The sequence below is a fragment of the Macaca fascicularis genome, chromosome 4 (assembly GCF_037993035.2).
Source record: "Macaca fascicularis isolate 582-1 chromosome 4, T2T-MFA8v1.1".
Classification (NCBI taxonomy): domain Eukaryota; kingdom Metazoa; phylum Chordata; class Mammalia; order Primates; family Cercopithecidae; genus Macaca; species Macaca fascicularis.
In genome coordinates, this window is record NC_088378.1 from 96,177,460 (window position 1) to 96,193,549 (window position 16,090).

At 33.3% G+C, this 16,090-nt stretch overlaps 2 protein-coding genes across 12 annotated transcripts in view; one reads left to right on the forward strand and one right to left on the reverse strand.

Moving 5' to 3' along the window:
• The window catches only part of PHIP (PHIP subunit of CUL4-Ring ligase complex), a 131,574-nt gene that overhangs the window by 87,196 nt on the left and 28,288 nt on the right, over positions 1-16,090 (forward strand). For 8 of the 10 annotated variants that reach the window (XM_074037596.1, XM_074037597.1, XM_045390258.3 and 5 more), the window contains 7 exons: positions 2,195-2,335; positions 5,134-5,210; positions 7,422-7,653; positions 11,830-11,949; positions 13,832-13,939; positions 14,516-14,640; positions 14,772-14,854. In XM_074037596.1, coding sequence (XP_073893697.1) covers positions 2,195-2,335; positions 5,134-5,210; positions 7,422-7,653; positions 11,830-11,949; positions 13,832-13,939; positions 14,516-14,640; positions 14,772-14,854 — 886 coding nt within the window. The remainder of the gene's footprint in view (positions 1-2,194; positions 2,336-5,133; positions 5,211-7,421; positions 7,654-11,829; positions 11,950-13,831; positions 13,940-14,515; positions 14,641-14,771; positions 14,855-16,090) is intronic. The other 2 variants (XM_074037600.1, XM_074037601.1) reach the window with 1 other exon arrangement.
• The window catches only part of IRAK1BP1 (interleukin 1 receptor associated kinase 1 binding protein 1), a 106,441-nt gene continuing 101,129 nt past the window's right edge, over positions 10,779-16,090 (reverse strand). For both annotated transcript variants that reach the window (XR_012433653.1, XM_074037602.1), the window contains 2 exons: positions 15,443-15,514; positions 10,779-11,411 (listed from right to left, as the gene is read on the reverse strand). Coding sequence is in view for 1 of the 2 variants with exons in the window: in XM_074037602.1 (XP_073893703.1) it covers positions 11,388-11,411; positions 15,443-15,514 (96 nt within the window). In the remaining variant the exon portion in view is untranslated. The remainder of the gene's footprint in view (positions 11,412-15,442; positions 15,515-16,090) is intronic.

Here is a 16,090-nt window from a genome sequence, read left to right on the forward strand (position 1 = left end):
TGTTTTTCTGTGTTCTTGTGGTGTCTTGGCATCTCTTCATTATTCTAGATAATGAAGTCAGCTAATGCTGCTATAGATAATATTTCTCATTTTCTCCATTAAGAGAGGTAGATTGTCCCTAATAGTTTTGCCTTATTGGCTTTTCTGTCATCCTACTCTGGAAAAATGTTTGCACCCAGTAGATTTCGGTTGGTCATGGCCTAATTGGAGAGAGATATGTACTTCGCTGAGTGTGAAGGAATCACAAGTATCCCTTTTTCCTTTCTTTCTTTTTTTTTTTTTTATTTTTATTTTGGAGAAAAACATCTTAGCTTGAAAATTTCAGAGCCTTAGAGTCTGAAATTGAGGAAGCCTATGTGAAACTTCTTTTTACGTCCAAGTCACTATCTAAAGCAATTATTGAAACAAAGGGAAAATAAATAACCGGCCTTCTTCACCAGCTTCGTGTTCCTTCCTTTTTTCATTTGAGTTTTTTAAACCTCCTAAAGCAGTCTTCTTTTCTAAAATTCACTTTTCTGTTTTATTACTCATCTTTTCAAAATACTCAAGTAGTCCTTTTTTCTTTACTAAGTGTATCGTACCCTGGGATCAGTAGGACCTCAGAGTGCTAGAATTCCTATTGGTGTAATAAAGGAAAGTTTCTTTCTGAAATAATCTTGTTTTTTGGTTGGTTGAGTGGTTGGCTTTTTCATGGTAAGTAGAAAGCATACCTTTTTTGCATCCTTTGCTGAGATAAACTTAAATAATGATGATGAGCGTTTGTATTGCTTGCTACTGCTTTTATGGATGGAATATGTTAACATCGATTAAAATCAAAAGATGTGCTTATCTCTTAATTCAATAGTACTTCGAAGACTTTTTAAGAAATCAAAGGAATGATATGTATGTGTATATGTATATGTATGTGTGTGCATGCACACTCGCATATTTTTAGTGTCTCTCGTCACAAAAACTGAAATAACTTCAGTTATTATTTATGTGGTCAGCTGGCTATCATTTTTCCCAAATTTAAATGGTTATATCCAATTTCAAGGATGTCTCATTGATTCTTTGTTTTTTTTCTAAGACAAGACCCTGCATTTATTTCATGGATGTGATTCTCTTTTTTGTTTGGTTGGTGGGGAGATAGAGTCTCATTGTGTTACCCGGGCCGGAGCGCAATGGGACAGTCCTAACTGACTGCAGCCTTGGACTGCCTCAAGTGATCCTCTTGCCTCATCATCCCAAATAGCTGGGACTATAGGTTTGTACCACTGTGCCTGGCTAACTTTAAATTTTATTTTTTAACTTTGTAGAGACAGGGTCTTGCCATTGCCCTGGCTAGTCTTGAACTCCTGACCCCAAAGCACGATTCTCCCACATTGGCCTCCCAAAGTGCTGGGATTACAGGCATGAGCTACCATGGCTGGCCTTTGTATTCACTTTTGAGATAGCTTTATTAAGTTTTTTTGGTGTGTTTTAGGTATAAATTTTAATGTTTATTGAGTTTGTCTTCATCACTGTGTTGGACTTTGTCAGTTTTTTAGTGCTTATTGGTTGTATTCTTATCTGCAGAAGACTTCTCACATTTATTCCAGTAGAAGAAAAACAGCCCAGCCACATGGCGTCTTGTCTTCATTGTGGCACGGTAGCTTTATGATCCCCATTTTGGTTTCCAATTTGCCTCTGCCTATTACATATGCCTCACAGCCCATTATCCTTTTTCTTACATCATTTCTGTAGGTTTGCTGTAGATACAGAAGAGTTCAGTGTTTGGTTTAGTCTTTTATCATTAATCTTTGTCTGTCATTAATTAGAAAAAAAAAACAGCGTTTTTATAACTAATCAATCAGCAAGTAAATTTCAACATAACCTTGATAAGCCTTTGATTTAACTTGATGAATGTTAAAATATTTGAGTTGGTACTATAACCTCGTCCAATTAAGTGATATCTTAAATATGAACAAATGTTTTTATTGTTGTATGTTAGGATAAATTGTCTCACTTTGTCACCCAGGCTGTAGTGCAGTGGTGCAATCATCCCTTACTACAGCCTTGAACTCCTAGACTCAAGCAATCTTCCTGAGTAGCTGCGACTACAGGCATTGGCCACCATGCCCAGCTTGAATTTTTTTGATTAAAAAAATTTAACTTTTAAACTAAAAATCCTGCTCTTCAAACATACTGTGAATAAATTTAATTTACTTTTTTCTAGAATCATGCTCATGAGCATTTCCTGGATCTTGGAGAATCCAAAAAGCAACAGACAAATCAACACAATTATCGTACGAGATCTGCATTGGAGGAGACTCCTAGACCCTCAGAAGAGATAGAAAATGGCACTAGTTCTTCAGATGTAAGATATCAGCACATTCATAAATTAGATGTCATTTTTACTTATTTTTTTAAATATGAGTTTCATTCTTTGCATTTATTGATATGTTTGTGGATGTAGTTTAAATATGGCATTTTGGGGTATTATGATACAGCTTTTATTTTCTAAAAATCTATTTCTAGGCATGGCAGACATACACATAATTTCAAATCCACAAAATAAACTCATGTGAATTAATTATTCTTATTTTATAGATAAGGATGCTGAGGCTCCAAGATATTTAGATTATACAATCACCTATTAAGAGGTAGAGCAGGGATTAAATGCAAGTTTGTTTTACCTTAAAGCCAAGCTTTTTAAGTGGTACCGTGAAGCTGTAGTATGTATAGTGTAAGTATAACAGCAAATCAGTAAGTATTTGGCAGTCTTTGATAGTTTTTAATCTCTGTACCAGTTTATAGCTTTCTCAGTGTAATTTTTAAATACTCTTCATGCGTCATTATTTCAGTAAATATTACTGTCCTTACTAAATTATGTATTGTTTCAGTGAAGGCAATCAGTTTGCAGTCATAAACCAATCTTACTAAGCAGTTAAACCATGTCCGTTCCTCTTTTCTTCTCAGCCCTCCCCATCACCTTCCTTCTTTACAGGTTAGAGATGTAATCATTTTAGATATTGACTACTATACACTTTTGAAGCCATGTTGTGCTTTGAAATGCTAGGCATTTATGGGAATTATCTAAATAAATTCTCTTTGGCCAGGGCAACATTAACTCAAACTGAGAGTATTCTAACCACAATTTAAGTTAGTCTCCAATGGCTTTGGGTCCTCATATGGCCAGGTCAAAATGATACATTCATTCTGGCAAAAAAAGAGAAATATACTGATTATATAAACTTGACTCATGGTAATTTGGATAGACATACAAAACATAAAATACATGTGGGCTAATTATCTTACAAAATGTCTCTTTATTTTTGAAAGAGTTTCCTCTAAACATTGTTTCTATATAATATTTGAAATATTCTGTTTATTAGAAACTTAAGAACTGTATTTCCAGAAACACATCTGTTATAATAAGTCCTTCAAGTGTCTTCAAAACTAATTTATTTATGCTTTAACATCCTTTTAGAAATTTAGAATATATTTCTAGAGGAGCCCATTGAGAACAAAGTATCACTTTGGGCACAGTATACTAATTAATTGGAAGGAACTCTGGTTTTTTCGTTGAAATGTTTTGTACTGTAGTATTTCATACTTGTAATGTAGGAATAATTCTGTTTATTTTTTCCCCCCTTTAAGGAAGTAACACATGAAATGTGGGAAAAGTCGTATCACTTGCTTAGATTTATTTGTTATATCGAGCAGTGATTAAATTTGTTAATAAAATATGCTTTTTGTTAATAAAATATGCAAATGTGATTTTTTTCATTTTTGCTTAGTTTTCATAACTGTGGAATAGACATATAATTCACATTCTTTATTAAAACATCAAAATAGGAAAACTTTTGTCCCAAATATATTATTTTATTTAAATATTAAAATAATCCACCCCATTGTCCTCTTTAAAAGTTACCTGAATATGCCCAGCAAGTAAGTAACACCATTCTTGTGGAATGTTGTCCAGGGTTTGGACTAAAGTGACCTGGGCTTAAATCAAGTTTTGTTGCTTATTAGTTGTGCCGCCTTGGGCAAAGTTCTCAACTTTTTAAAGCTTTAGTTTGTTTTATTTAAATAACTCTCTCTATCACCAATAGTGCGTTGTCAAGCCCAAATGGGGTGATACATACAAAGTGCTTAGAATAGTTTGTAACATACAGTAAAAGCTTAATAAATATGAGGTGTTATTGTTATTGGAGCATGAAGTTTATTTAAGCGAGGAAGACATGCAATATTTTTGCCATCAAAAAATCCAACTTTATGAAGAAAATGCTCTCACAGATAATATTCTTTGTTGACTCATGAATATTTACTAAAGAGAAACAGAGTGTTTGAGTAATTTTTAGTCCTTTACCATTTGGATAAAATAAGACCAGAAGTGGAACATCCTTTTGTATATGGGAAAGCTGTTTTAATAAGTAAAACATAGATGTGCCTATAATAAATAAACACAAATGTGCCTTCTCAAAGCACCCATAGAAAAGAAAGCTTTGTATTTTGAAAAGGCTAAGAAGTAATAATTTCAAATGTAAATATGGAATTTGATATAATTTTATCTAGAAGATACGTTGTGAGGCTTTTAAAATGGTAATCTGTAGGATTGCTCTGAATCCAATGTTAGTAAGTATTATGTCTTTATATACATTTAAGTATTCTCATTTATTTGTTAAAAAAAAAAGGTAAAAGCTGTTTTTTGCAACTAATTTTTTAAAGAGAAGCAGCTAACTCTTACTATTTTATTATTATTGGTTATTTTTGAGACAGTCTCTTTCTGGAGTGTAGCAGTGCAATCTCAGCTCACGGCAACCTCTGCCTCCTGGGTTCAAGCGATTCCGTGCCTCAGTCTCCCAAGTAGCTGGGATTACAGGCATCCGCCACCATTCCCAGCTAATTTTTTTTTGTATTTTAGTAGAGACAGGGTGTCGCCACGTTGGCCAGGCTGGTCTCGAACCCCTGACCTTAAGTGATCCGCCCACCTCAACCTCTCAAAGTGTTGGAATTACAGGCATGAGCCACGACACCCTTTGCAACTAATTTAAATCAAATTTTAAATATCCCAATATGACTGATACTATAAGATATCACTTATATTTTCTGTAATCATAAAATGTTATTTTATAAAATTATGCAATAAGACATGTATTCAACATATCTTAGGAAGGTGAAGTAGTTGCTGTCAGTGGTGGAACATCTGAAGAAGAAGAGAGAGCATGGCACAGTGATGGCAGTTCTAGGTAAATGAATGATTTTTATTTCTCCAAATGTTATATAAAATCTTTAGAAAGGTGATTTTTTTTTAAAACCAGCAACACGTTTCAGGTTCTTCAGAGTTTTTGAAGTTATATGAAATGTAGATTTTCTGATATATGTTCTCTATAGAAAATAATTTTTTGGTGATTACAACTGGATCTGCAAAATGATGCTTTTAACTTTATCTTCTTATTTAGTATTTTTTCTTATGAATACTGTTATAATGTTGAATTGCAAACCAGTTTCATTACTGGTTTTGAAAAGTGTGAAGTTAAGGAAGTAATGCAAGCCTCCTGAGTTAACTATCTTAAATGTAGTGGAATTTATGGAATACTAATGATAAGAGGAATAAGCTCTCCTTTTTCTTGTTATCCCTACCTTATTTGACCAGGCCAGTGAGGATTCCAACTCCTTATACTGGCGATTCACATTGTTGCAGGGCTTATGACCTTGGCTAACTTTTCAAGGTCTTAGTAGCAAGAAGAGAGTATAGCCTTTGGGGATGGCAGTTATGATTAGCTGCTAAACTTATCCCCCACCTTAGTGGCTCTTAAAATAGAAGAGACAAAGTATGAAGTAGAGGCTGTAAGAGTTCCTCAGTTCTACAATCAAGGGCTCTCCTATTCTCACAGTAATGATTTCTGGTAATGATGTGCAAATGTGTGTGGTTTTATCTAGTAGTTTTCTGAATTCAGAACAGGTCAGTAGGAAACATTGAAGTTCTTTTGGCTCAACAATGGAATCAGAGTATTTCAAACCCTGAGATGACATAGGGGTTCCTGTATTAAAAGAATAGTGGTGGTTTTAGCAGTTGAAGACAGTTGTAAAGAATGCTGGGCTCTGGAGTTTGTAATTATGTTTATGCTGACAGCAGAAGATCTTCTGTAAGAGCCAAGTACTCTAGAGAGTGATAACTGTGTGATTTGGCAGGTACCATTTACAGTGGCCTTGGCTGGAGCTAGTATAAATAAAATGCTCATAAGTTGAAGACAACCTGTTTTAGAATAGCATATCTGAAAATAGTTTAAGTTCTTAAAAATCATTTTAAATTTCATAGTGAAATGACTAAATCATGTTAGAAAACATCTGAATTATTTGATTCTTATCTGGGATGATTAGAATAATCAGAGATTTAGGTACGTGCTTATAAAGAACATTTGGACAGTGGAGGGGGTAGTGGGGAGGGTTAGTGACAATGGAATAAAGCTCCAGTAAAATCTGCTTTTTCCGCGTTAATGTTAACAGCAGTATTTTTAGAGGCATGAGGTTATACATCATTAAATCTAGGCAAGCTAATTATTGCTTTTAACATAACTTAGATTCCTTTAAGACATTTATGTTCATAAAATTGTCAAAATAAGTAAATATGCTCACATACTAAAATTACTATAGAAGATAATACAACTAGATTCTTTATTTTACAACATGATTGGTTCAGTAAATCGTTTGTCAATGAAGGTAAACTAAAAAGAAATGACAAACATGATTGGAAGCAGTATACAAAATATAGTAAGGCCTGTATTTTTCTGAATCATGGCATGCTTTGAAGCATAAGATACACCTAAGGTGTAGGTAGGTAGAATAATTTTATCTAAATGAAATTTCATTACTTTACATGCAGAGTAAAGTTTGCAAACACAGTCTTTCCCCTGGGCAGGAACACTTCTGACTCTGCCAGTTCAATATCCAGCTACCTTGAGAGCTCTAGTGCTGGACCATAAGAGTTCCCTCTGTCTGGAACTCCCACTTCCCCTTAAAAAAGGAATCCCCATATCTCCTCAATGTTCACACCTTCTGTGCTTTCCAGGGTTATCTTTATGCTGTCACTAGAACTGAGAAAAGTGACCCCCTCTTCCTTATTTTTATATACCCACAGAATTTGTAACATATGCAACACTCAGAAGTCAATATTTTTCTTAAAATCTTGAAAGGTACTTAAATTTGTTTTTCCACTTAAAGTTGTGTCTTTATGTATCTTCAGGTTTTGGGGGAGGTTTTTTTTCTTTTGCAATATTTAAGTAAAGCCTGTAGAATTTTAAGAAACTTTTGAAGATGAGTTGAAAATTAGGGAAGTATTTTTTTGTTAGTATTTGTTTTGTCATTTCTCTTTATTATAATCTTTCTTTTCATTTTTATAAAACAAGTCTTAAAATTTTATCTTGTGTGTTACCTAAAAATCCCTTCTGTCCTTCTAGTGACTACTCCAGTGATTACTCTGACTGGACAGCAGATGCAGGAATTAATCTGCAGCCACCAAAGAAAGTTCCTAAGAATAAAACCAAGAAAGCAGAAAGCAGTTCAGATGAAGAAGAAGAATCTGAAAAACAGAAGCAAAAACAGATTAAAAAGGAAAAGAAAAAAGTAAATGAAGAAAAAGATGGACCAATATCACCAAAGAAAAAGAAGCCCAAAGAAAGAAAACAAAAGGTTTGGTTTTTAAAATTACAAATTTGGTGTTTTCTAGGGAAACAGTTTAAAGCACACATGTTGAAGTACAATTGATCACAAACATTGTTGAAGTGTATCAGCAAATAATAATAGAAAAAACTCAGAAGTACACAGTAGTAAAAAAGTATACCTAAATATATTTAGTTTATTCGAGTTTTTAGATATTTAGCATGTAAAAGTATTTACTTAAAAAATTGCCATATTCTAAATATTGAAATTTAATCTTAAAAAGATCAGATTTTTCTTGACAGTCTGGTGGAATTTATTTATGTGAAATGCATAATGATACAAAACATATAGTATATTAGTCTATGAATTGCCTTTATGTTTAACTATCCTTATTAATTGTTATTGCTGAAAATAAACAAAGTCTTTGAGGAGCATCACACAGAGTAGAAATGACACAGCTTGTCACAATTGATCCTAAGGCAAATATGAAGCTAAAGTGGGGTAAGATGGGCTTGTAACATTCCTTCATTAATCTAAAGTGTGTGAGCCATAAGTTTTCAGTCCTTTGGTCAGTAGCAGTATTGATTTGATTACCACAGTTAAGTCTGGACAATTTGAGAAAAAACAGAGAACGTAAGAAATATTATAGGAAGAATATCTGTTAGCTTGTATGGAGTTGAAATTCTTTAACATAGGAATGAAAGTGAGAGCTGTTTAATTTTTGTTCTAAAGTAAATACAACACGAGGGGCATGTTTTCTGCTTCCCTAAAGACTGTAAATGGGAAGCAGTATTTGATTTAAAGGAAGATTTGTTTGTAACCTCTGCCATTTAAGTATAAGTTGTCATTTGTAGAATTAAATAGTGGGAGACCATAGGGTCTTTATTCCCACAGAGCTTTCAAAATGCATAAGAATATAATATATCTGTTTTGTTTTAAGTGTTTATTTTATCTACATTTGTTGAGTTATTGTTTCAGCTTTATAATTATGAGTTACTTTAATTTAGATTCCACAGCTGCTATTTTTCTTGTTGCCTCTTTTGCTTTTGTTTGGGGAAGCTTTACCAAAGAGAATGCCACACAGTTACCACAGTTTTTCTTTTCTACCTTGTCAGTGATGATAAATGTAGTCTGATTTGTTATTTTATATATGTAGTAGACAGATTGGTTAAAGAAAACTGATTTAGCCATGTGTCTGGCTAATAAGGTAAATATTCTTTTTCATCTCAGGACAATTTTGGTGAACTTTTGAGGTTTGCAGTGATAAGTCACTGTGAGAACAGTTCTTTCATCCCAAGAGTACAGTTTGCTTCATCTGGTCCCCTTAATTTGATAATTTTCCTCAAACTAATACCATGGGCTTCTTCATGCACTGGCACATGTAGATCTGTTGTTAACATTTGGCATATTTTAATTTCACTGTGTTGTTGTGACAAAGTATTGTGATGGGATGACTCTGCCAATAGAATTATGTGGGTCACTTTAAATATGGTAAGGTTAGGATACTGGAGGGTATTCCCTTTAGTTTAAATTTTGTTCACATGCCTAGCAGTGATGCAACAGTAGATGGACTTGTTCTTATTCCCTAGTCCTCTAGTTATCTTGAATAAACATACAAGTATTTCCCTTCTTAAACAGGGTCTTCTTATGTTGGAATTTCAGATGAGATTTCCTAGAGGAAATAAGATTTGAGCTGTGCCTAGAAGCATTCCCATGGTTGGAAAGGAAAGAAATTATTTATGCTTTCCATATTTAAAAAAAACTCAAATCATGGAGCTGGAAATCTTAAAGAATACTCAATGCATTCTTAACCCCTTAATGGTTGTAATTAATAAGTGACAGAAATCTTCCTCAACCAAACATTCTAAGTTCCTCAGGAATTATTGGGCTGTAAGATTTGTCCTCATAATGATTTTTGGTGATGCCAAAGTCTTTCAGTCATACATACGATTATTCTTATTTAATATACAACTTACCTGTCTTGGTGTAAAAGTTGTTAGCTTCCCCATTGAACATAGATAATTCCTTATAGGGAGAAATACTTGCCTAGCAATTAATAGTCCATATTGAGGCTAGAATTATGATTTTCAAACTTTTCTGTCTTTTCCTTTTTATTAGTGAAAGGAAACCCTTTTCAAACAAACTTAGCTCCTCAGTATACAAAACTGATAAAATCAGAACTGCTCTGAATAAAACACAGTGGAAGTTCCTGGGTTGTGGGATCTCTCTGATATACTCAGTGCATAACATAATTGGTACTTTATTTGATAACTGTGCATATATCAAATTACTGTTTGGATATCAATTTACTCCTCACATCTAACACCTACAAAACTTACTTACTAAGCTTTTTTCTCAAACCCGCTGTACCCCACCCCTCTTTATCTCAGTAATGTGATGACTCTCTTAGTTGTTTATACCAGAAACCCTGGAGATATCTTTGATTCCTCTTTTTCTCTCATAGTCCGCATCTAGTCCATCAGGGAATTAATTATCTAATGAATTGTAAATATATTCAGCACTTTACTGTTTTTCACCACTCCACTGCTATCACATTGGTGTGAATCACCCTGAACTCTCATTTATATTACGGTGGTAGCATCCTATGTGTCTTCCTGTTTCTCCCTTTTTCTCCCTAGGGTCTATTCTTTAAAGCATAGGTTGACAGATTTTTTTCTACAGAAGGCCAGCTACTCTGCCATAATAGCATTTATAGATAATACACAAATGGGTATGGCTGTGTTCCAATAAAAATATATGAAAATTGTGGCAGGCTGGACTTGCCCTTGAGGGTCATGATTTGCCAATCCTTGTTCTGATGCATCCAGAGTGATCCTTTTAAAATATAAGTGAGATCGTACTATGCTTCTACCTAAAATTCTGTAATGAACCCATCTCATGTAGAGTAAATATCAAAGACCTTTACCCTAAGTCTTCAGGGTAGTGCTCTTGATGTGTTTGACTGAGAAACAGTATGGTGTGGCTAATAGGAAAAAGAGGAAAATGATAACTACTACAGTTGGGAAGCAGTAGTAGTACTTATTGCAAATAGTGTTCTCTGATACCATGTTATGACATTATTAGTAAACAAGTATTATTTTATAGTGATAATTACAGTACCTTGTTTTTTAAAAAACATGAGTAAAATGTAGCAGTCTTAGTGTACAGTCATCTTTAATGTTTTACATGTGATTCACAAAAGACTTTAATCAGTTGCATAACATTTTTTTACTTATAAAAATACTAGGTTTCAAATAGTCTTAGAAAGTTCATTTTTTTCTGAGTCTAAGGTAACAACATCAAGACCATTGTGGCCACTTGCGGGTGACCAGCAAAGTTAAGGAACTTTCTCAGAGGCATAGTTTCTCATGCTGTGTAGAAGTATAATGTCCAGCTTATGGAAATAATTAGCCTTCTATATCTTGCACTACTCAGCTCCTATGAGAATATCTTATTTAGTTCTAACTTACTAGAACTAGGATAAAAAAAAAAACTCTAGGGTATCTTGGTTTGTTATATGGAATGTTTATAAAATTGATAGCATTTTGAAAGGAAAGGAGAATACACAGAGCTTGTACTTTGGGGTTTGTGGGGATATCTTGTTACCTTGTTGTGAGTGTTGGCTGTGGAATTTTGGGTTTTGCTTCTAGTTAGTTCTCTTTGTAGACAGTGATTTGGAGAGATTGAATAACTCTGTAGCCACTGCTGCCATTTTTTTCCAGGGTAAGTGTTTTGTTGCTTAAAGGATCATCATCTCTCAGTAGTCATGGAAGATTGGTCCCAGGGCCCTGTAGATAACAAAATCCGGGGATGTTCAAGTCTCTTATAAAAAATGGCATAGTATTTGCATGTGACCTACACACAGTCTCCTATATATACTTTAAATCATCTCTAGATTATTTATAATACCTAATACAGTGCCTACACATCATTTTATTTGTGTGGATTCAGCATAGTATTCAGAATGTAGCAAATTCAAGTTCTGCCTATTGGAACTTTGTGGACTTTTTTTCCCAAATATTTTCAGTCAAGGTTGGTTGAATGCATGGATGCGGAACCCATGGATACACAGGGCCAACTGTATATAATATTGTACAGTGGTGCCCTTCCCCTTTTATTCAATTATCTTTATAGTTATTTTAAAGAGTAGATTGGTGGATTAATGCTTTTCTGATGATTACTTAACAATGTTCTAAATTTTGTCAGAGATTGGCTGTGGGAGAACTAACTGAAAACGGTTTGACATTAGAAGAATGGTTGCCGTCAACATGGATTACAGATACTATTCCCCGGAGATGTCCATTTGTGCCACAGATGGGCGATGAGGTACTTTAAAAGTTTTAAATTATCTTTTTTTCCTCACATAGTTTTAAACATTTTTAATAGCTCTTAAAATAGACTTCTAGAAAATTGAATCAGTTTCATAAAGTATCTCATTCTAGATGTTTGTATCTATGTATGGAGAAAGTACAATTAGGAGGGAAAATCTAATGATAATCCTCTTTGAAGCTGCTGTAAATCTAAATATCATAAGAATGAAAATTTTGTTAGTGTTTTAAAAAAGGAATGTATGTTTTAATAAGAGGAGTTTTATTGTCAGCTTTCTTTATCTTTTTAAATTAAAATATATTCATTTATCTTAAGGCTTAATGTATAACATATTAAAGGAAAAATGAAATTTAGCACCTTATTTTCATTTAATTTTATTTCAAAAAGTGTTGTGTTTTGTTTACCCACAATGTTCATAGTTTATTAGATCTTTAAAAAATCTTTAATCTTAGAATAAGAAATACTATTTAATTTTTAAGAAACTGAGGATGAGACCATTGTTTTAGAATATGTACTTGTGAATTTAGAATGAAAATGTAAGAACTGGTCTCAACATTTCTTACTCAAGGTTAATGTCTCCTTATTTTGTACACAAATTTTAATAGGAGTGTTATCTGGTGTCCAACAGATTGACCATAAATAAATTGGGACTTAAAATAGAAGCTTCTTTAGCAAAGCATACGAATTAACAGTATAAGTGGTAATTGACACTTTAAGAAAACAAAGAAAACAAAAACTTTTAAATGCTAGAGTGATTCTAAAGAACAGTCCGAATGAATTTATTTAGAAATCCTACTTGCCTCATAAGACTTGAAGAGCACAGAGCATTACCACGTTGTTGTAGTATAGTATAGTGATAGATCTTAACATCCTGTAGCATTAAGATGTGAAATTATATTTTAATACATTATTTCAACGTGGCCAGAAAAGTTTGTAATTCCTTGTTGAATGATTTCCTTTCAAAGTGGTTAGGTTGTCTTTTTAACTGCTGGTGCTTGAAGGTGCTTGAAGGTCTTCATTATTCAGCACTATTCCATCATTTAAAGTTCCAGCCAACTGGAACAATAATGGTATTAATGAATAGAATGAAAGTATGGGATAGTGGCTATCCCAAAATGTTACTAAAAACTTAGCGTTTTTAAACACGCTCTTCTACTAGTGGGTGTCAGACTGCTGTCTCAAGTACTAGTTCTCCAAGACAGTAGTCAGGAGTCACTTAAATTTGATCTTCATGAAATGGGGGTAAATGTATGCCCTGCTGTCTTACCAGGATTTGTGTAAGGATTAAAATACATGTGAAAGTACATTTTTCATTTTAATGTTTTCTGCATATGTACAAACCACTTGCTAAAAATGTTAAGGACAGGGTTTCACCGTGTAAACATAAAAATTAGCCAGGCGTGGTGGTGGCCACCTGTAGTCCCAGCTATTCAGGAGGCCAAGGTAGGAGAATGGCGTGAACCCGGGAGGCGGAGCTTGCAGTGAGCCGAGATCGTGCCACTGCACTCCAGCCTGGGGGACAGAGTGAGACTCCGTCTCAAAAAAAAAAAAAATAAGGAAAAAAGTGGACAATAAACTTATTAGTTACTCAACGTTATTATGCAATATAGATTAACTTATTTTGAATTTAAGAATAAAATGGTGAAACCAGAAAATAACTTTTCATCTTGACTTGTGTGTATTCAAAGTAATGTTATTTGGAACACTTTGGTTATGATTTAGTGATGTTAAGACAACTTCAGATAAAGGAGGAGGGAGAAAATGTTATAATTTCTGTTGGCTCAAAAGGCATTAGATTTTCTCTCTGCAATTTCAGCAGATACCTGTATATTGGATTAAAGGAAACACATCCAGGTTTTAATATAACTTTATTTTTTAGGTTTATTATTTCCGACAAGGACATGAAGCCTATGTTGAAATGGCCCGGAAAAATAAAATATATAGTATCAATCCCAAAAAACAACCGTGGCATAAAATGGAACTACGGGTATGACATTGATTTATTATTTAATGGCCCCAAAAATACAATTATGGATTTTGGAGAAAATTGTACTATGAGAAACTGCATCATGAAGATACCTTGTTTAATTGAAGCAGTCCTAGAGAGTAGCAGGTGTTTGATTTTCATCCAGAGAAACACACGATTTGAGTGAATTTATATACTCCAGTGCAGTTTATGGGTTGGGTACAAAATTTAGTTATAGTGAAAATTAGGGAATAAGTCTTAGGTAAGCTTTGTATTCATAAATTTGATGCATATTTCTAGATTTGTCAGCAGTAGTTCAAAGTTACCATAAGTCTTTGGAATGGTAATAGAAAACTTACTTTAGTAAAGTTCTCCATATTTTTCTTCCCTTTCTTACTTATTAAAAATTTCATTGTAACTTGCATACTATAAAGTGCACAAATCTTAAGTATAGAGCTAAGTAAATTTTTACATGTACTCAGTCATCACCATCCAAATCAAGATTTAAACCAAGAAATTTTTTCTCAACCATGTTTAGCAGTCTGTTTTGTGGTTTGTTTTGTAAAGATAGTTTCTTATATTCTCTGTCTCTCTCAGGAACAAGAACTTATGAAAATAGTTGGCATAAAGTATGAAGTGGGATTACCTACCCTTTGCTGCCTTAAACTTGCTTTTCTAGATCCTGATACTGGTAAACTGACTGGCGGATCATTTACCATGAAGTAAGGACTGTTGAAAGAGGCAATGGTTTTCTTAGTATTGTAGATTGTTTTTCAAGATTCAGATACATTTGAACATCTTTTAGGTATTTTTAGGTATGTGACCTAATCAGTTTGTTTCTGTTTGTAATTAGATACCATGATATGCCTGACGTTATAGATTTCCTAGTCTTGAGACAACAATTTGATGATGCAAAATATAGGCGATGGAATATAGGTGGGTAATTTATTTAGAAGCTATAGATGTTTGATGTGGTTTTTTTCTTAGTGATTTACTATTTTTCATACTTGAGAAAAAGATTATCAGAGAAATCTTTTTGCTGTTTGTAGGAATGTTAATAGCAAAGTAAGGTACTGTGTCAGAGGTATTGTTCAGTTTTGTTTAGAAGTGAAAATACTTTAGTTGATACTTAAATTTCAAACATGTTTTTCTGTTACATTTGACTTTTTCTTTCCATGTTGTACATGTTAAGTTAAATTTTTATATAAAAATATTAACAATAGAATTTATATTTGAAGCCAAAAGAAGCTTAACAAGATGTGTAAGTTTGTACTAAAGCTGAACTGACATTTTTCTTTTATTGGTTAATCCTGTTATAATCTTTAAAATTAGTATCATAAACAAGTCTCAAAGAAGCTAAAATCCTTAAAAGTTTTCAGGCACTTAAGGTGCATTAATTTACATATAGATGATGTGCCACTTATGAGTGTAGTTCTCTTAAAAATTTCATATAGGACCAATGTGTGTCATGGTGTGATGTGTATATGGTATGTATGGTTTGAAAAAGGACATCAATTGACATACCAGTCTATCCTTCAGTGCCATTGGAATGCATTGGCATGGTGGTTTGTCCTTTTTTGAAAACTTGTATGTGCTCTGTAAAGAGAAATTAGGAAAATGCAAGTTATCAAAATTATGGACATGGAAGTTAGAAAGAAAATTTACATCTCATGTACCATTTCCCTAGAAGTTTTGAAAGATGTGTTTCATCAAATAAGGGAGTAAACCAAGAAAGGGAAAAGTATGGAATCCCCTCAAGAAACAGGAAGTCCAGAACAGGAAAAGTTAAAAGGAATCCCAAGTATTCAGTAGAAGCCTCAGGATAGCAGCTACCTAACAAGTCCAAATCTCCCTCAAGAGGAAAATCTTCAGGGGGAAAAATTGGAACACATAACTTATCTAGGAAGTTTGTCTTCGTGCAAAATGACATTGAAGAATGTTTTTTACAGCTTGAGCTGTTAGAGATTGTGGATACATTTAATTGTAAATTCACTGAAAACCAAGCGTTAAAAAAATAATTATTAATTTTAAGGAAAACAAAATTATATAAGAAAGGCATTATATGCTGTTTTGCTTAGGAGCAAGCAGTATTTACATAGTCATTATTAAAAATTGAATATGGATTAAATATACACATACTTTTTATGTACAGTTGTATTAAGGTTATAGTTG